The sequence below is a fragment of the Phodopus roborovskii genome, unplaced genomic scaffold (genome assembly GCF_943737965.1).
Source record: "Phodopus roborovskii unplaced genomic scaffold, PHOROB, whole genome shotgun sequence".
NCBI classification, from domain to species: domain Eukaryota; kingdom Metazoa; phylum Chordata; class Mammalia; order Rodentia; family Cricetidae; genus Phodopus; species Phodopus roborovskii.
In genome coordinates, this window is record NW_026125887.1 from 602940 (window position 1) to 624580 (window position 21641).

Consider the following 21641-nt stretch of genomic DNA (forward strand, 5'->3'; position numbering starts at 1 on the left):
AAAAAGAAAAGAAAAGAAAAAGGAAAAAAGAAAAGTTTAAAGAGTCAAAATAAAATCAAAGAATTATGAGATTAGTGGCAATAGAATAGTCCCTTAATTTTGGATTTTCTTCTGTCCCATATAAAATGGCTCTTCTGGTATGAGACAGAGATTTTGGATTTTCCTTTAACAAGCATGCTTGGGTTTAGAGAAGGAGAGAGCCACACTCCAGCTCCAAAACTGACTTTAATTTTAATTAAATTGGGACAGAAAGACCATTTGTCTATTATATTTCTAGAGAAAAGCAGAAACAAACATTTGGGAAGATTTATTAAATTTTATCCTGTTGTAAATGTGCTATACTGTTAGGCCAGTTTACTCTTTTTCTTGGGTCATTGTGTCTGGATGATTCATCCCTTTTCTTCAGATGTTTTGTTTGTGCAGTGGTCTTCAAATTCCTTAGTTGGATGCCTTCATTCTGCTGGAAAGACAAAAACAAAATCCTGCCCCACTCCTAACATTGGAGAGATTACCTTTTGGCACGTTATTTCTGATAAAAAATGCTGTTTGATGAACTATTGCCTCTTTTAATCAAGAGGTCTCTCCTGTTGAAATCTAATTATCAATTTTGATGTTATCCATAGCTTTTCTTCTCCTGTGGAAATGAAAGCAAAACCTCTTTCCACAATGTATTACATGTCCTGAAGGCAGAGCCAATGGTGGTGGGTAGCTAACACTGGAGATATTTGGAGCCCAGGAACCTGTGGAGTTTGGGGTCAGGAATGGGTGGCAGCTAAAAGCTGTTGTAGAGAAGCTACAACAGAAAAGTTCCAGATTCACTCAGAGGGTCAGGAGCAAGGGAGGAAAAGCCAGTCCTACTACTTCCTGTGTCTATCTCTCGTCAGTCCTCCAAAACCTCTATGGTTAGCTAGTTCTTCTTTCTGGTTCAAAACAGACTTTATTGACAGATTCAGAAGCATCAGAATGCAATCAAAATAACACACAACACAGTCAACTTGGTCTCAGTCCTGCCTCTCCCACCTCTGGGGTCATAAATGTGTTACCAGGCATTTTCTGTAGATTCTGGGCATCCAGACTTAGGTCCTCACACTTGCACTTAGCTAACTTGAGCTGTTTCCCCCAGAACGTTGAGAAAAAAAAAGTATATTAGGCAGAAGTAGAATATGCTGCCTAATATAGGATATCTAAACCAAGATGTTTTAAACTTGGTAAAATAAGTTTTATATATGAGAAAACTTAAGAGAAAATTTAAATGAGAGGGGTATGGGAATGGTACATAGTATAAATGACAGTACTGTGGAAAGTTTGAGAACCAAACAGCTACTTCCTCTGTAGCTGCCCTTACCTTCTCCCTGGAAATTTGGCAAGTGGGACTGGACTCAGGGAGCAACAAGCAATAGTGTCCCCTTCTCCTAACATTTACTGTCAGCAGAAGTCCCTCTCGGGTCTTCTACAGCCAAACATTTTAGTAATTTTTTGGCCCTGTTTGTTGCCAGGAGGCTTAGTTTGTTATTGTTTTCTAAGTTGTGTTGCCATGCATCATTGACTGTCAGACCTCTGTCACACTAAACGTGCTGGGGCTGTTTTCCAGGTCCAAGAATACCGAGAAGCTCTGGAGGGAATATTAATCAGAGGCAAAGGTGGGATCCACTTGGTGCCAGAACTCTATGCCATCCCACCAGACAAGGTAATCAGGTGTTATCAAACCCTTTGTGCTGCTCATCTTTACAGAGTGAGATAGGGCTTGGCTTTTTGCTATTCTCCACCTACTTTTTAGGCCAAATGACCTTTTTCTCCAGAAGTGGTTTCTAAGGGCTAGTTTTTCTATCCCTTGTAAGGAATTATGGATTTGAGAAACATGTGACTGTGGATATCTTAGGGAGGCAGCAGCTAATACTTTTGAACATACCTAATCTGTGTTTGAATCAAGCCCATACACATATGACCAAAGGATATGAAAGAGCCCAATTATACTGCGGAGCCTCTGGAACTTGTCTAATCTAAGACCGTCCAGTTTCCACTCAGGGACCAGACACCACTCATTCCTGCCAGCCTAGACTTTTGAGTCTGACCATCCAGCAACTCGATATTCCCATTGTGGCATGACCAGACATTTTTCACATTATCCAAGCTTTCTTAGGACACGTTAAGGACAAGGCTTTTGTCATACCTCATCATACATATTAAGTTACAAAATCCTCCAGGAATGTTTTCTGTGTCACAGAGTCTCCTGCAGATTTCTCCATTCTATATTTGTATCTGTATTTTATGGATAGAGTGAATGCTGATGAGGTTAAGGGGTGTCTGGGTCACTTTCCACAGTTACATTTTCATATTTCTTGTTCAGATTGCTCGTTCTCTAGTACTGAGGCATCAATGGGAGGAAGCTGGATGCCAAACCAGGGAAAATGCATACCTTCAGAGATGGTACCACTATTTTATGATAGAAACTAGCCAATCCTGCGCTCCCAAAAGGCACATACACCAACCACAGTCACTGCTTGGTGTCAGATCTGTACTTTGCTTTCTGATGGATAATGCTAGTTGTAAATCATAAAATGTTACTTTACAACTCTGTATCCTAAATATCACATTGACTGTTAGGTTTCTAATTGTTTCTAATTGTTTCCAATTCGGTGTATTTAGCTTATATACTAGGCACAAGCATTGAACAGTATTTTACCTTAATTCCATTTTGTTAGCTTTGCAGGTGAGAGTTGGCAAGGTTCATCTGTCACATCAATAACATAGAGACCACTGGGGAGGAATCTTGCAAGATACCACAAACCTATATGGCAGCTTTGTGCATATTAGAAAAAGCCTGGGACCGTGGTGGCATGCAGCCTGTATGCTTGGGCAAGGTGCCACAATCTGGGCCCTCCACTGCACAACTGGGAATTAGTGAAAGTATGTCCAGCAAACACTTAGTAGCAGCCTGGCACAGCCTAGGGCCTGGAACACAAGGTGGTTCTGTATCTTTGAGTATGTAGGCAAGGTGAAAGCAGAACTAGGCTGTGAGATGGAGGCAGCCACAGGAGAGATGGAAGCAAAGACATGGTCAGATGCATTCAGAAGTACCAGAGTAGGGAGGAGAGAGATGCCTCCATGAAGAGATAGGCTTGAACTTTAGTGGAAAAGAGGGCAGAACAAGTTCATCTTTTGACCTAGAAAGCTTGTCTGAGTTCTGTTCTTTGCATTAGGTAGTTCTCATTCTAGATTGTTGCAGTCTTACTTAATAGTTGGATTTCAGTATATCTGGTATTTGGTGTATATTTTATGTGCCAGCCAATTGTAAAAGTAACTCTAAACATTGTAAAATATATACAGAGTTCTGTGGGAAGAAGAAAACATTTGTTATTCTTAATGCTATTATTGCATTTTGGAGAATATCCTTCCATGTTATTATTTCTTTCTTGACTATTTGACTACCAGTGACAATTCCATTCAGTGTGTGCCAAACTTAAGTGTTTTTTTAATGTTTACTACCAAGAAATATAAATTTTTACTGAGTATATTAATAACATAACTGATTAATCCACAGTACTGAGAATGAACCCCCCCCCACACACATACACACAGAAACACTTGTGATAGTTTTTTTTTTCCCTTATAGAGGGATAAATGTTTCCTGTTTCCTTTGAGTAACTACCCTAATCAATGTTCCAATGACTAAAACCTTAAAGGGAAGCGTGGAGTTTAGAAGGAGAGCATCCCATTTGTACCTGACACTGTCTTCAGAACAAGCAGGTGTTGCCAGGTGCTAAGACAAACAAAACAAAACAAACAAACACAGAAGCTTATATTGGTAAGATAAAGCTCCTGGGAAATTGCACTTTCTAAAGGAGGTGGGCTGGGGAGTGGTAGAGGCACTATTGCTTTTCCTCAATGCATAGTGCCACCTTCTGGTAATTTGCTGGCATGGGCACACATCCCTGGGGATGGTAAGGCAGAAGAAACCAGGCTTGACATCCAGCTATGCAACGTGCATATTGCAGGCTGCTGGATTTGTTGTTGTTAAGTGAGAACACAGCCATCCATAAGTGAGTGCTGTGGAGCTTCCTGCTGCCCAGAGCTGGGTATGAAGCAGGCAGGTCAAGCTTCCAGGACCAGTGGCCCCAGGTATGCTTATGGGAAGCCTAGGACCAGGCCAACAAGATTTGAAATACCCCTCTGTTGCTTATAGCCTTGGGTTGCTGAAAGAATAACTTTTTGCCTTCTGAGTCCACTATCCTGTGTTGCACAGAATTTTTCTGGAGACTGAGAACTGCTTTATAAATCTTCAATATGTTCCCCTAATGTAAGATATTGCTGACCTTTGTGCCCTCTGACATTCTGACCTTGAACTTTTCATTTCCCCTGCCAGGTGGATGAAGAGTACAAGAACCCACACACAGTAGACCGGATTCCACTGGGGAAGCTGCCCCATCTTTGGGGACAGTCCTTGTACATCCTCAGCTCCCTGCTGGCAGAGGTAGGCTTTCTAGGCTGGAAAGCCATCTATCTGATAGGAGGTACAGGAAACTGGGAAGAGCACAGTGGTTCTCTTTACTGAGTGACTGTGAATAGCTTGTGCAACTTCATAACCTTCGAGGTCGCCTGGGCTGTTTTGGGTCCCGGGCTTTCTCTGGCCTTGCATATTCATATTTACAATAAATCAGTTCAGATCACCTGCATGCCGTGTTCCCTGTCTCCCTCTTACCGGAATCTCTGGTATGTAGTTAGAATCTGTTTGCATTGTTGCTCAACAGTCATAGGAACCTTTTCAGCCAAGAAGAGACAGGGTTTAGGAAGTCATTAGATAGGCTGGAAGCTCTCTCAGCCTAAGACACAAGAGGTAGAAGGGCTCTTCATATCTCTCCCCAAAATGAGACAACAGGCACGGGTCATCCTTCAAATACCACAGCCCACACCACCCACCTCTTGACCCATTCCCTCTTGCCTCCAGGCTTCTGTTGGAAAAGCTTTAAAATGAATCTCCCAGTCTGGGTGAGAAACTTCAGCTGAGAATTCTGGTGTGGGGAAGGAGCCTAAAGAAGAAAGGGACTAGCCACCTGAGGCTGGCCAGCCTGTGTGCTTCACCACCTATAAAACTGGGGAAGAGGACAGTGCACCAGAATGTTCCTGGGTTACTGGTGTGGTACAGACCAGTGAAAGATAGCACAGTGGGCACATCACCTGGGAACATTAGTTGCTGAGGTTGAGGTGGTTCCCAGGTATGTTTAATGTCCCAAGTTTCATGGCTATGGCTTTATTTATACGAGTGCACACATATTTTGAAAGTCAACTCTGTATCCAACCAGCTCCATGACTTTTGGCAGGTCTCATAACCTCTCTGAACCTCAAGTGCCTCACCTATAAAGTAAAATTTTGGCTTAATTGTACAATACATTCCAGCTCAGATTTCGGAACATGTGAGGTGGGAAATAACTAACTGCACTCCTCTGAGACTTCCTCTCCAATGTAAAAGTCTTCCTATGGGCCCAGCAGTAGGTCCACTCCATTTCAGATCACCTTCATCCCCTTTGGATGCTTGGATCATTTCCAGAAAGTGCAAGAAGGAGTTTTTTAAAGAACATGGATAACAAGGTGGGGAGGGTTTTCTGTTCCAAAGCAGTCAGCCCTGGACCAAAGTCTCACTGTGCGAGCTTTCACCTCAGCCTCCCCACCTGTAGTATGGTGATGACATGTAGGAGTGTGGCAGTATACATGCAGGGACTCAGCTAGCACTAGCGATGCGTTTCTTTTCACTCTCACAACGTGGGGGTGTATTTGAGTAACTAAGCACCAAGCATGCAATACATTTATCCAGGAGCATTCTGAATAGCATATTCAGCTATGGTGAGAGATTCAACAAATATGAGGAAAAAGGTTTTGAGTGTTTGGACCCCCTAATATGTCATGGTCAAGGGTAAGTGCAAGGTGAAATCTTAGTTAAAGCAGTGTTTCATAGTGTTAATGTGCCTCTCTTCTTAGGGATTCCTTGCCACTGGTGAAATTGATCCCTTAAATAGAAGATTTTCTACTTCAGTCAAGCCTGATGTTGTAGTACAAGGTTTGTGAGCGTGTTTACTATCATCTCTAATGTATAAAATCAATGTAAACTTTTCATTCACACTGTTCCCTAGTTCCTTTTTGAAAAAATTTAAAGGGTGTTTAGCTGGGTTCTAGCAGTGCATACCTGTAATCCTGGTACTTAGGAGGCTGAGGCAGGAAGGTCATGAGTTCAAAGCCAGGCTGGGGAGGTAGCTTAGTTGGTAGTATGCTTACCTAGCATGCACAAGACCCCAGGCTCAATTTTCAGCATGATATATACTGAGGCATGGAGGCATGCACCCATAATCCCTGCATTAGGGAAGTAAGCAGTAGAATCCGAGGCCAAGGTCACGTTTGGCTGCATAGAGAGTTTAAGGCCAGTCTAGCCTACATAGTAAGACCTTGACACAGGAAAAAAAAGGTTTAAAGAATATGTGCATGTATGATTCATTGTCAGGCCCCCAAAACAATGGGATTCTTCCCACCCACAGATTTACTTCCAACAAGGTTGTTCTCTGGGATCTAAAGCTTGATTATCATTGGAGCACTAATGAGTCCTTGAGCATCATTCATAACTGTCACTCTGAAAAGAGAGTCTGAGCCTGATGAAAACTCAGAACCCAAGGAAAGCAGTTCATTTGTCCCTGGAGGTCTCAGGTCTTGTCACCTGCTTTCACCCTCCCTTCCTTCCTCGTTAGCTTGCTCTTCTCCAAGGAATCCTGAAAACAATGGAGGAAAAGAAAGATGTCCTCTCCCTCTCTTTCCCAAGCTAAAACATTCCATGTAAGCAGACTCTGCCATATTCTCATTTCCCTTGCTTTTTGTGCGCAAGAGCACAGATTTCTGACACTCCCTAAGGTAGCTGTTTCTATTCCTAACCCTGTGTGAAAGGACACAAGGCATATTTAGATAATTGTAGACCCAGAGGGAGGTAAGACAGTTTTTCAGATAGGTTAAGATGGTGTGAAGCCTATTGAAGACCATTTCTAAAAGCTCTCAGACTGCCCTGCATGAATAGGCAGTTGTCAGATATGCATTGTGTGTGTTGAGGTACAGTAAGCACAGAGAAAAGCAAGGAGTGCAGGACAAACACCACCATTTCCAAAGCCAACCACAAGGAATGGACTAACCTGCCTAATGCAAGACAGAAGGAGGAATCACTTGCATGTGTCAGTGTGCAGCTACATGAGACATGGATGTGATGTTGATTCTTTATCCTTTTTCGCAGTCGCTGTTTTGGCAGAAAACGGTCACATTAAGGGGCTGTTGCGGCAACATGGAATAAACATCCAGAGCATTGCTGACGTTCATCCAATTCGAGTCCAGCCAGGCCGGATTCTTAGTCACATATATGCCAAACTTGGTAGGTCAGGGAAGTATTGGGGTCTATTTGGCATAAAGGGCCTTTCTAGGTTCTAGATTGGTTGTGAGGAAAACTTCGTTATAAGTTCTGAAGACCTGAGCAGACACTAAGAAGAATGGGCAGGCAAGCAGATTCCCCTCATTCAACCAGCCCATACTTCCATAGGAGGGCCCCACTATTTGGTAGGTCTGCTGGAGAATTAGCAACCCCCTTTGAAATGTCACAGTTGAAAGAGTCCTAGGATCTATATACAGCTTCTAATCATTATCTGTGGTACCCAAAATGCTCATTTTACCCATTAAAGTAGGAATTGGTTCTCTTAGAATCTGAATTCATTTAGTTCATGTCTGACTACTAAGTAAGTTCAAAGCTGGTGTTAATAAAGACCTTTTAGTAGTTCTACACCATATAGATCAAACGGGTATTGTTCGTGCCTATGCATGAAGAGAGGGGGTAGGATTTGTTTCTCTGTTCAGCTTTGTCCCACTTTTCAAAAGGCCATGGTGTTAGGAAAACAAATCCCTGAGTATATTATCTGACACAAAAATAAGGCCAGCCTTAGTAGGTCACAAGGAATAGCTGTTACTTTATGTTCTCTAACTCCCAATTTCTCCCTTATATTTCAAACAGGACGAAATAAGAATATGAAGTTGAGTGGCCGACCCTATCGACACATTGGTGTCCTTGGTACCTCTAAACTCTACGTGATTAGGAACCAGATCTTCACTTTTACACCCCAGGTAAAAAGAACAGGCCAGCTGGGCGTGGCGGTGCATGCCTTTCATTTCAGCACTGAGGAGGCAGAGACAGGTGGAACTCTATGAGTTCAAGGCCAGCCTGGTCTGTGAGTTTCAGAGTGAGACCCTGTTTCAAAAAGAACCACAACAAAACTGAAAGGAAAAGTGGGTGCAGTAGAAAATGATCCAGCATCCTCTCACTGAGTTCTCCTTTCTGTCTGGCAAGCATTTCTACTTCAGACATGGAAGAATAGAAAATGCTTACAGTAGGTGCTCAATTGATGTTACTTGAATCAAAATGAGTATGTCATCATGTCCAGACATGAATATTACAGAAATTCACATTATTTTACAATGTGACATGTCATTTGGCTCGCATCACCTAAATTTAATAGTCAGTAACCTTTGTGAAGGCTGTCATAGGACCCTCAGTATGACACACAACTGGACTGATTTGCAGGTCTCCAACCCCTTACTGAGATTCAGAATACACTGACTGTGGTATTTATCTTCAAAATTTTTGTTCCTTCTGGAAACTAACCTAGTGGAAGAACATACCAAAATATATTTTTTTATCCATTTGAGTAGCTAGAAAGATAAACAATGTGATCACTTTGCCAGTTGCGGACACAGCATGGATCCCTGCCTGCCTGCCTGCACATGTGGTTGACTGTGGGGTCTTACCTTAGTAGCTGCCACATTAAACCTTGCAAACTAGTTCCCTTAGTACCAAATTCTAAATGCAGAGCTGAGTATACAAAACACACAGGTCAAGAGAACAATTTTTTTTTATCATTATGCGGCAGTGCCTCTGATAGGCATTAAGCAGGCATCAGTCAGACGGACAATCTCCCCAGCTCTCCCTCACTTGAGACATGTTTGTGAACCAAGGGTCCCCAAAAGGGGCATCAATTATAGACTCTTGATTTGCTCTTAGTGGTGAGCAAGACACCTATATCCCCTATGGGAGGAGCTGAAGGCATGTCTAGCAACATACCTTTTTCTTTCATACCAGTGTAGCTACAGCTTCTGGACAGGTGACAGATTGTTGTCTCATCTTGGAGAAAGTGGCCCCCTGATGAGAGACTTGAGACCAATACCAAACATCTTCCCTGGCAACAGGTTCAGGATCATTGCTGCCTTGAGTGATGGGTGTCATGTGGAAATAAGTGAAGGATGTCCCTTGACTTGGCCTGTTCTAACTTTCAGTTCACTGACCAGCATCACTTCTACCTGGCCCTGGACAACGAGATGATTGTGGAGATGCTGAGGATTGAATTGGCCTATCTATGCACCTGCTGGCGGATGACCGGCCGCCCCACGCTCACCTTTCCTGTTACGCACACCATGCTCAGTAATTCCATGAACTCCATCTGTTGGGTCATGGGCTCTTATCTAAATGTTTAGGACAATCCTTGTGGACAGTGCCAAGTACTGATGGGAATCCTTAGCCGTTTGCCTTCGTTGTTTCATAAGGGGTTTGATTGGGTTGTGCTGGTGAGAGTATTACAGTCCTTTGTACTCCCAGATGACGAAAACTCATTCATCATTTTTTTTTCCTTAGCCAATGATGGATCAGACATTCATCCTGCAGTTCTTTCTACAATTAGGAAACTAGAAGATGGATATTTTGGAGGTGCTAGGTAAGTTGGGATTTCTTTTCATTAAATAAGAATAGGATTAACCTTTCTGAGAGTCTTTCACTGTCCTTTTCCCACTGTATCAGTTTCTGAACCTGGACACACAGAATTTTAGAGTAAGAAGGAAATGAAGCTAATTCCATCTCCCTTGGAAAGCTTGAACCAGGTCTAAAGCAACATTTGATTGTTGTTTGTTAAACTTTCCTTATTGCGGTTTAATAAGGATCAGGATAAACAATTAGGCCGAACAGATGTTTATTCAGGGAGAAATAACTCACAACATTGGCAGATGAACACCAGCAGGTTCCTGCTTCCAAGAATGCCTCCAGAAGTCTCCTGTCCCTGTGCAGCTTGCAAGAGGCATGTGATATCGTGTGTGTGTGTGTGTGTGTGTGTGTGTGTGTGTGTGTGTGTGTGTGTGTGTGTCCATCTCCCCCCCTTCTTCCTCAGACCTAGTTCTACAGGTCACTTCCGCCCCTGGCTCCACCCCCAATGGGCGTGGTCAGTGCCGCAGAAGGAGACAAAGTGAATATCCTACTACATTTCCTGGCCACCAGAAGATCACTGTCATAGAGAAGTGAGCAGGTGTTCTCTTTCCTGGACCGGTGTGTGTGGGGGGGGGCTCGCAAGTGCTCAATAAAAGCTGACTTGAGTACACTGTCACCTTAAGAATAATAATTCACACATTTGACAGACTTCTCAATGCCCCTCAGAAACAAAGCACCTGATTAATCGTGCATAAGTCATTGTCCACCAGTTTCAGTAGCATGAGCTCTATTTGGGTCTGTTGTCTAAGAGTACGACTTTCTTGAGTGTGATACTTAGGTAACTCTCAGGTGAACAGAGTATCTAACTTTACAGGAATCCCCTTCTCATTTTGTCCGAGTGACACATGCCAGAAGGTTTCTTTGTATCTTCATCTTCCATGAATCTCTTGATATGTCAGAGAACTCCCCAATGGAGCCTCCTCACTCTGCAGCCAGACCATGGGGGTCTTCTCCAGGCAAAGAGAGGAGTCCCTTGAACTAGCTTACCAGCTGCTGACAGTGTTTGGAAGTCAAGTTACCCCTTCTTGCATCGTCCCACCTGTTGCCACAGGAAAAGCATCTTTTTTTTCAATTTTAGGTAAAATACCTTGCCATTTATACTATATCTAAGTATGCAGCTCAGTATGTCAAGTACACTCCCATCATGTAAGACCGATCTCCAGAACACTTTCCATCTTACAGAAGAACTAAAACACCATATGCAAGAAACAACCCTCTGTTGGCCTGCCTGTCTACAGCACCCTATCTATTTTGTGTCCTCATGGTCTTAGGCTTAGGCCGACAACTTATAAAAGATCTTTTGATGATTGTCTCCTTTTTCCACCTCACTGTTGTCCTTCAAGGTGAACCTAACTGTTTTTCTAACTTTGGCCTCAAGTGATTTTTTTTTTTTTGCAGCTCCTGAAGTTGGCATCTGTGCCTTTGTAGCTTCCTGTGGCCCCCACTGTAACCTAGAAGTGGCTTCCCATGCTGGCTGCCCTTGGCCTCATAGGAGTATCAGTCAAGATAGTCCCCAGTGTGATACTGTCTACATTTGCAAAGCTAGTATTGCAGCTCCCATCAGCATTCACTGTGGAGCAATTTGTCTCTAGCTTGGCTAAGTTGTCACCTGGTATATAGCATCCTGGCCAAAAGAAAATATCATAGCTCTATATGAACCATCTTACCAAATACATTTTTTAATTGAAATCTGATCACTGTAAAAAAGAATATATTGTACAGTTAGGAATTTTGCAATTTGCCCTGAATATTGTCTCATTTAGTCTTTGCTTTGTGGCAAACTGGAGTCTCATCTATGGATAAGGAACTGTGAGCTCAGAGTACCAGGGCTATAAGACAAATAGGTATAGAATCCCTTTGGGGATTTAAAACCAACTGCTAACCCTAGGCCTTGGGCCTCCTGTTTACAGAGCACCAGGAAGAGAACCATGCAACAAATTGGAGTGCTGAGGCTCCTTCAGTTACCTGTTGTACTCAATTACGGTTTGTTTTCCAATGCTAGGAATCAAATCCAGGGCCTCAGGGCTTACATGCTCTCTACCTCAGAGCAATATTCCAGCCCCCAATTCAATTCTTGATAATTAAGGTTGAATACCATTTGGGCTTCTTTATATTTAAGTTTGTTTTGTTTTGTTAAAAAGTTGAACTCACCATACAGACTCCACTTGGAGTCTCACAGTGCTAAAAGCTTTTTAAGTGACCACCTTCCTCTGAGCTCTATTTAGCCTCATAAAGCCCACTCCATTCACCCTTGTTTGAGAAAGGTCTCCATTGCACTTTGGTTTTCTGGCTGACCTCCTCAACCGCAGGGTAAAACAAAAGAAGCCTTGGAACTGGCCCTTGGCTCTCCATGAGAAGGCTTTGATTCAGTTGAGGGCAGGCTTTTCTTCCCTAACTGTCATCTTGTCATATGCCGTTTGCCCATTGAAACTTGGGCACCTGTGGAGGTGTTTGTATTGCATACTCTGATTTCCTCCATAAACAATTCTACTTGAGATTCTTAGGTTCTCTCACATAGATTAACTAAGTTCTGATCTGATGCTGGTAGAGCTCAGAGGGAGGTCTTGTCCTCCACTTCAATATCTGACAATTCTGTAGGCAGAAACTCCATGGGCTCCCAGTATCTTGGTTGTTGATACCTCTTTAGCAAGATTCAAGCTGCCAGTTTTCAGTGGAACATTTCTCAGGCCGATACAGTAGGTCCAGTACAGGGTGCATTGGTGTCAATCTGAGGATGGTAGGTCATTCCGATGACTCCCTTACATAGAGAACCTTAACTCTGAGGCATTACCTTCTTGACAGAGTAAAACTAGGAAACCTCGCAGAGTTCCTCACTACCTCATTCTACACATACCTGACCTTCCTGGATCCAGACTGTGACGAGAAGCTGTTTGATGACATCAGTGATAGGAGCTTGAGTCCTGACAGTGAGTCAGATCTGGGAGGATTCCTAGAAGACAGCAGTCATCCAGGTACCTTGGGGCAAACTTCTGTAGATTGTTGGTTGAACTGGTTTGAACATTGACACTATGTCAAAATTGCCTAAGACCCAAATACAGACAATAATTGAAAAGTAACCTATAAGCAAACAAATAAGAACAAGGCTTCTGAAGATTCTGTTCATTCAAATGAATAACATGCTGGTTTAAGAACCTAAATTACACTGGTGCCCTTGAAAGCAGGGCTTCATAAGCACAGTAGGAAAGTCTCGGGTACAAGACTATTCCTAGATTGATATGTTTTTAAGATTATTGTGTATACATTGTTCTGCCTGCATGTATGCAAGCATACCAGAAGAGGGCACCAGATCCAGATCTCCTTACAAATGGTTGTGAGTCACCATTTGGTTGCTGGGAATTGAACTCGGGACCCCTGGAGGAGCAGCCAGTGCTCTTAACCACTGAGCCATCTCTCCAGCCTCATAAATTGGTATTCTCGTTTATTTACTTATACTCTCTCTGTGTCTCTCTATCTCATCCACCTCTCTTCTTCTTCTTCTTCTTCTTCTCTCTCTCTCTCTCTCTCTCTCTCTCTCTCTCTCTCTCTCTGTGTGTGTGTGTGTGTGTCATACCATGACATATAACATATATGTGGAGGTCAAAGGACAACTTTTGATTCTCTTGGTCTACCTTGTGGGTTCTGAGGATTGAATTATGGCTGTCAAGCTTGGCAGCAGCCACCATTGCCCACTGAACCATCCTACCAGTCTTCTTTTTATATTTGTTTTAATATGGTTCCATTTGCCCCTCAGACCTCTGTGAGTTTATTTGCACCAGCTGCTCCTTGCACTTCTTAAAGGGGTTTTCACAGCTCTTTAAACTAAATCCTGACCTGAGTGAACCCAAAGCTTCATGCAGGCCTGTACTGCTGAGTTGCACTGACAGACCCTTACAATTAGATTCCTAAAGGAAAAACACTCAGGATGCTTTCTTCTAGTTCCATCCATTTGCCTGCAGATTACTCACTCATACATGGATATTAGACATAAAGCAAAGGATTACCAGCCTGCCATCCACACCTAGAGAGAAGCTAGGAAACAAGGAGGATCCTAAGAGAGACATACGTGGTCCCCCGGAGAAGGGGAAAGGGACAAGATCTCCTGAACATATTGGTAGCATAGGGAGAGTGGGGAGGGAGATAGGAGAAAGAGGAGGGGAGAAGTGGAGAGGAGAACATGAGGGATCAGGAAGATCCAGTTGGGGGAAGAATAAAGGAGAGCAAGAAAAGAGATATCTTAATAGAGGGAGCCATTAATAGATCTGGCACTAGGGAAATGTCCAGAGATATACTAAGATGACTGCAGCTAAGAATCTAAGCAATAGGGGAGAGCCTGTCTTAAATGTCTTTCCCCTATAATGAGATTGATGGCTACCTTATATGCCATCCTAGAGCCTTCATCCAGTAGCTGATGGAAGCAGAAGCTAGGAAACAAGGAGGACCCTAAGAGAGACATACATGGTCCCCTGGAGAAGGGGAAAGGGACAGTATCTCCTGAGCAAATTGGGAGCATGGGGGGGAGGAAAGAGGGAGTTAGGAGAAAGAGAAGAGAAGAAGAGAAGGTGAGGGGAAGACACGGGGGAGCAGGAAGTTTGAGTCAGGGAAAGAATAGAGGAGAGCAAGAAAAGAGGTATCATAATAGAGGGAGCCATTGTAGGTCTAAAGAGAAATCTGGCACTACTGAAATGTCCAGAGATCTACAAGGATGACCCCAACTAACAATCTAAGCAATAGTGGAGAGGCTACCTTAAATGCCCTTCGCCTATAATGAGATTGATGGCTAACTATTAAATGTCATCCTAGAGCCTTCATTCAGTAGCCTATGGAAGCAGAAGCAGACACCCACAGCTATGTATTGAGCTGAATTCCTGGAATCAAGTGATGAGCAAAGGGGTCAAGATTTTGCTGGAGTAGCCCACAGAAGCTGCTGACCTGAGCAAGTGGGAGCTCAGGGACCCCAGTCTGACAGCTGGGGAACCAGCATAGGACCCAACCAGGCCCTCTGAATGTGGGTGTCAGCTGGAGTCCTGGGCAGTCTATGGGACCTCTGGCAGTGGAACCAATATTTATGCCTAGTGCACCATTGGGCTTTGGGAGCACATTCCCCCATGACGGCTTATTCTCTCAGCCTAGATACAAGGGGGAGGGGGACCTAGACCTTGCCCCAAATGATGTAACAGATTTTGATAATCCCCCATGGAAAGCCTCACTCTCCCTGGGGAGTGGATGGTGGGACAATAAGGGGGAGAGGGTTGATGAGGGGCTTGAGATGATGGGAGAGAGAGGGAACTGGTATTGATATGTAAAATAAGGTTGTTTCTAATTTAAATTTAGAAAAAGTAAAGGAGCAATGCATTGCTTGACTTTTGAAAGGAATGGTAGAATGACCTAGTTTTGATAAGATGTGAGTGGTAAAACCGAATACATATAGCATGTCTTAATCTGAATGTGGTTTCAGTTCAAAGTGACCCATTTTTACTTTTTTGGTTTGTTTTGCTTTTTGTTTGTTTTGTTCTGTTTGTTCATTTCTTTGTTTGTTTGAGACAGGGTTTCTCTGTGTAACAGCCCTGGCTGCCCTGGAACTCACTCTTTAGACCAGGCTGGTCTTAAAACTCACAGAGATCTGCCTGCCTCTGCCTCCCGAGTACTGGGATTAAAGGCATGTACTACCAGCACCTGCCTTCACTTTTTACTTTGAGATAACATGTGTTAATGGTGCAGAAAGCTCCATTAAGACTTGGCTTATTCTAAGATTGACAGGTTGCCAGCTGCTGTTCACATTATTTTCATGTTCTACTGCTTACCTTGGGATGATGGGACTTAAACACTGTCTCATTCTGGATTTCCTTGGCCTAGAATGAAGATTTTCAAACAACAAATTTATATGCACATATGACATACCTGTCACTAGCTTTATCTTTTTAGTGTCAGTGGAGGTGCAAATGTGTGTTGCTAAATGTTGTCTACTCAACAGCTTGTTTTCATTAATCTTTTCCTTGGTTGTCCAATTGCAGAAAGCCAAGATGAACTTGACCAGTATATCAGCCACCTTCTTCAAAGCACATCCTCGAAGTGCTACCTGCCCCCTCTTTGTAAGAAGTCAGAAGACAGCCATGTTTTCAGTGCTATCCACTCCACTCGGGACATACTTTCTGTGATGGCCAAAGCAAAGGGTTTGGATACTCCATGTATGTTATTAACATCTTCTGTCCATTAAGATACATTCTGTTATCAAAGTAATGTGTTAATATAAGTCAATCCTAAAAGACAAGATGTGCCCCCTCCCCCATCTTTCTACTTCGATATGACCACTTTCAGCTCTTCTAGATGTTTCTTCTGGCATTTTCATATCTCCATATTTCTAAAATAATGTATTTACTTCTGTCCTTTGAGGTATCAATTTACTCTATAATGTTCTAGTATGTGGATCAAGATTTAGATGTCATAAATTACCACGTACCTACTTTGTTCCCTAACCTACAAAGGGAATTGTCTAAAAATTTAAATCAGTCTTCACACTTTATAGATGATAGATAGGTAGGTAGGTAGATAGATAGATAGATAGATAGATAGATAGATAGTATTCTTTACTGAAAATTATAGTGTACTATGATAAAGTTCCTATTTTTACTTTATGGTTTTCCTGAAATGAGCATTGTTTTTTCTAAGTCTTCCAATGTCCTCATAATAAAATTTCCATAAGTTGAGTTATATTAGTTAATCTCTTGAGACTATTTCTTTCTTAAAGTCTACAAAACATCTACTCCTTTCTAGGCCAATTGTGCTGTAACCCTGCTCCCTTTACTTGCTTTCTGTGTTAGTGTTTCTGTTTTCTATACCTCAATTATTTCTCTTTCTTGGCACTATTGTTTTTGAGGAAGACATCCAGTAGTCTTATTAGAAAGAAGAGGTAGTTGGTAACATTGAACCTGAAAATGCTTGCAAATATCTTACACCCATTTGACCATTTGTCTGGGTGTAGAATCTAGATTAAAAATACATTTTTCTTCAAATTTGTAAAAAAGCATCACTTCATATCATTAGTTTATGTATATGTGTATACGTGTGTGTGTGTGTGTGTGTGTGTGTGTGTGTGTGTGTGTGTGTGTGTGTGTGTATGAAGGCTGACAGTCAAACCTTGGCTGTTCCTCAACAAGGATGCTTGCCATCTTGTTAAATTTGTTTCGTTTTATGTTTTTGGGACAGAGTCTCTCACTGGCCTGAAGCTCAGTGAGTAGGCTAGGCTGCTGGCCAGCAAGTCTTGGGGCTCTTTCTGTTTCCACCTCCAAATTATTGGGATTACAAGTGCATGTAGCCATGTCCAGCTTTTTATGTAGGTGGGGGATGTCCAGCTTTTTATGTAGGTGTGGGAACTCAGGTTCTCAAACTTGTACTGCATGCTCTTTTTAAATTCTAGGTCTATAAATGTTTGTTTTCATTTAAATGGACTTGGTTATATAAAATAAAAAAAATTCTAGGTAACTTTTGTTGGCAAAAATTTCAACAGGACTTATAAGCTTGAGAAAGAATGTCCTAGCTTGATATCTCTCTCTCCCTTCCTCTCTCTCTCCCTCTCTCTCTACTCTCTCTCTTCCCTCTCTATCTGTGTGTGTGCGTGCGTGCGGGCTTGCGTGCGTGCGTGCGTGCGTGCGTGCGTGCGTGCGTGCGTGCGTGCGTGCGTGCGTGCGTGTGTGTGTGTGTGTGTGTGTGTGTGTGTGTGTGATAAGATCCAGGCTTGTGGAGTTCTTTTATTAGTTCTAAGTCTGATATGCATAGAACAGCTTGGAACCAAAAAATGGATGTGTGGGTGAAATAGGCCTAGCTAGAATATACTAGGCTGACATATAGGATATGCCTCTTGTTCCAGACCTGGACTGTGGATGTAGATCTAGCTGAATGGAAAGGTTTAATGTGACATAGGAGTGGCCTTTGGGTTGGAAGGTAGGGAAGGTCCATCTTGGTGGAAACCTAAATATCGATGTGGTGCAGGCTGGGGTGACCAGGTTAGGCTGGGGCACTGGGTTGGGAGCCAAGCTAGGTTTGGTGGGGTGGGAAAGTTGGGTGGATGAGGGAGAGACTAACCAGGCTAGACCCTGGAGAAAGATGTGGGAGATCTGGCTAGGTGAAGAGGTTCCTATATTGAGTTTTTTCTTTTGATTTTTCAAATATTAGCTTATTTTTTAGAAAGTTTTAAAATCTTTTATTCACAGGTTCTGAAATTTTAATTGTATGTCTTGACCTGGGAATCATTTCATCCATTGTATTGGGGACACAGTGAGCCTTCCGACTCATTTCCTTGACTCATATTATCCCTGTATCTCTTTCATATATTTTTATTAACTTCTTAGAGAAATTTTTATCATTTCTGTTCTGTTTTCCATATTTCTAAACTGTTCTGAGTGCAGTTAGCTCAACTTTTTGTTCTCCTTTCATTCAAGGTTTTTTTCACTTTTGGTATTATGTTTTAATTTTCATTCCCCAAATTCTATCTATTGTTCCATACATGTAATATAATTTCTTATAATGGGGATTTTTGTCTCTGTCTTTACTCTCTCTTCTCTCTGAATGGTTCCCACTTCTCACCTTAGAATCCCTCCTGTAGTACAGGGTGTATAGCTGCTACTGCAGCAGAGCCTCCAAGTGGAACTTCTGGCCTTAGGCCTGTGAGGTATGGGCAGATTCTTCAGAGGAACGCTACTGTTCTCCTACTGGAAGGGCAAAGAACTACTCTCCTGGATCCCTAGTCTGTCCCTCTAAGGAATGAACTCAGACCTTGAGATGTATTAATATATCTGTGCCCTGGCATCCTCCCTCTTTTACTCTCTTTGGAGAGTCTTCTTGTCTTCTGTCCTCCTGAAAGGGACAGACACCATGCTGTGCTGTGTGCAGAAAAGCAGAACATATAGTGAGCACAGTGCATTTCACACACTGTCTCTTCAGTCTTCTTTATTTTTATTCCCTTGGGCTCCATACCAGTTCCAGAAGTACCTAGGACAGCAAATTCCTGCGACATCTGAGGATTCTCTTAAGGCAGGAGTAACTGGCTCATTGATTCCCCCATCGTATTCTTGGAGAATTCTGACCCTGTGTTTTCTTTTTTCCCTTTTTAAATTTTTTATTTATTCTTCTCTCATATATTATATCCCAACTCCAATTTCCCCCCTCTCCACTCCTCCCTGGCTCCCCACCTTCCCTCCTCCCCCCCAGATCTACTCCATTTCACTTCAGAAAAGGGCATGCCTCCTAGGGATATCAACTGAATATGGTATAACAAGAAACTATAAGACTGGACACATACCCTCATATCAAAGCTGGATGAGGCAACCCAGTAGGAGGAAACGGGTCCCAAGAGCTAGAAAAGAGTCAGAGTCCCACAAAAACACCAAGCTACCACTACCCTAACATATATGCAGTCTCTGTGTTTTCTAAATCACTTACCTTTCAATCTTTGTCTTTTCTATTCCTGAAAATGCTGCAATTATCATCTTTCCTATTTTTAACCTGTTCTTGAGGATTTGTCTTTTTTGTTTGGTTTCAGTTGGGTGCTTTTTTTTTTTTTTTTTTTTTTTTTTGCTTTGGTGTTTTGGTTTTGGTATTTTGTTTTGTTGTATGGTACAGACTGACCATGAACCCAGCTATATAGTGCAAGCTGACTTTAAACCTGTCGTTCTCCTGCAGAGTGGTGGAATTACAGCTGTGGACCACTTTAGCTTGCTTTATGAATCCCTTTTAAATATGTGTTAGTAAGGGAGATGGTTAGTAGTAAAGGACTTGCTAAACATGCATGAGGATCTGACTTCATATGTCCAACACCCTTGTCAAATCTAGGTGTGCATCTATAACTCCAGCACTGCAGCTATGGTGGTGGGAGTGGGGAGTTGGGGGAGGATAATCCCTAGAGCTGAATGAGTGAATTCCAGGTTCAGTGTAGAAACCCTATCTCAAAAAAAGAGAGGAAGACACCTGACACAAATTCCTGGCTTCCCCATGTATGTGTGCACACATAAAATATACACGAGCTACTTCTTAGCTTTCTGTGTTGTGATAATAGCCTAGAGGACAGAGACACCATATTGAATGACTACAGACAGGCATACAGAGCTAATGAAAAGTAAAATCCAGAGCAGCCAGCAATCCCAGAGTGAAACTGAGAAGGAAACCCAGACACCTTGATCATGAAACCCTATGACTTTGGGCAAATGTTCTACCTTCACTAGGCCTCAGTTTCCCCATCTGGAAAATGAAAGAGAGGAGTGTGGGGCTGGAGGAATGGCTCAGTAGTTAAGAGCACTGGCTGCTCTTCCAGAGGTCCTCAGTTCAATTTCCAATTAGCACACCATGTCTCACAACCCTCTGCAATGACATCTGGTGCCCTCTTCTTATATAAAGTCATACGTTGCAGATAGAGCACTCATATACTAAATAAATGAGTAAATGGAAGCCATGTGTGGGGTGCACAAGCCCTTAAAAAAGAGAGAGGAGTGGAGTCAAGCATCACCTCTTTTAAATCTGTTTGCCATCCTGATATGCCCTTTACCTACCAAAAGGGCTTTGTCATTGTTCTTCCTCACAAGAGCTTTCTCCATTATTTTCTTTTCCAGTTTTTCCAATGGTTTTGCCAACTAAAGTTCTGAGTGGACACCGTAAGTCACTGAATCTTGTTGACTCCCCTCAGCCACTCCTAAAGAAGGTAAAGTATTTGTAGTTGTTTTGTTTTGTTTTGTTTTTTGTAATACTTGGTTAGTCCCAAGAGGGATCTCAAACGGTGGCACATAAAGAGTGTATTTCTTTATACTCAGGGTTTCCCAGTTGAGATAATCTACGTGTTGATGTGAACCCAGGCGCTTAGTGTCTAGAATGCACTTTGCATCGTTGCATGCTCTGAGTTTATTGCATGAGCTCATGCCTTTGTGTTTTGCCTGGAGGAAAAGGCCTGTCACTGACCACTGCTTGATCATAAGAACACAGGCAGTAACTGTCTTCCCTACCTTATCTGATCCAGCCAGAGCTCAGAACAGAGCATGGGGCTTTATTATTTATTACTTACATCCTTTGGTTTGGTTTTTTTAAAGACAGTGTCTCAGGTTTTGGCCCAGGCTGGCCTTGAATTCACAATCCTCATGCACTGGCCTGCTAAGTAGTTATTAGAAACATGCATCACAACGTCTACCTTCTTCATCCTCTTAATGTAATGATATTCTTCAAAAACATAAGATCTCAGGGTGTTGGTCCTTCTTTTTATTGTTTTATTCAGACAGCTTTCTTGATATTATTCCATGTGAATTCCATGCCTATTGAAGAATATTTTAACCTAACTTCATTTTTTTAGGTAGTTTTAATCATGCACTTTATGTTGTGATGCACATGATTGTAATTCCAACACTATGTAGGCAGAGGCAGAAGGTAGCAATTTTTCATTCAACTTGAGTTATGTAGCAAGTTCTAGGGAAACCTGGGCTATATGATGAGACCTTATTCAAGAAAATGAATAAATATTTTATTAAACTATAATGTACAGATAGAAAACTGCACTCATGAGTAGAGTGCAATGAACTGCTACTAATTCAATATGCACTTGTCATTGGCCACTTTCTGTGCCTCCTGATAGTTACCCCCACCCCATAGTCCAAAGATAACTGCTGCCTGGGAGTGCAAGTCAGTGGTAGACCATTTGCCTTGTAAGATCCTGGGTTCCATTCCCAGTACGTGGTGGGGAGAGGCACATGATATTTAACAGTAGAAGTTGGTTTTGTCTATTTTTAAACTTTGAATAAATAAAACTTGCATACATTTTAACCTGTTCAGTCTAGTGCCTTGCAAATGT

At 42.4% G+C, this 21641-nt stretch overlaps 1 protein-coding gene across 3 annotated transcripts in view; it reads left to right on the forward strand.

Moving 5' to 3' along the window:
- Positions 1-21641, forward strand: part of Phka2 (phosphorylase kinase regulatory subunit alpha 2) — a 73268-nt gene that overhangs the window by 35873 nt on the left and 15754 nt on the right. For all 3 annotated transcript variants that reach the window (XM_051178894.1, XM_051178895.1, XM_051178896.1), the window contains exons 11-20: positions 1592-1687; positions 4364-4471; positions 5974-6052; positions 7262-7396; positions 8027-8136; positions 9343-9487; positions 9698-9776; positions 12623-12792; positions 15832-16005; positions 20419-20507. In XM_051178894.1, the coding sequence (XP_051034851.1) occupies positions 1592-1687; positions 4364-4471; positions 5974-6052; positions 7262-7396; positions 8027-8136; positions 9343-9487; positions 9698-9776; positions 12623-12792; positions 15832-16005; positions 20419-20507 (1185 nt within the window). The remainder of the gene's footprint in view (positions 1-1591; positions 1688-4363; positions 4472-5973; positions 6053-7261; positions 7397-8026; positions 8137-9342; positions 9488-9697; positions 9777-12622; positions 12793-15831; positions 16006-20418; positions 20508-21641) is intronic.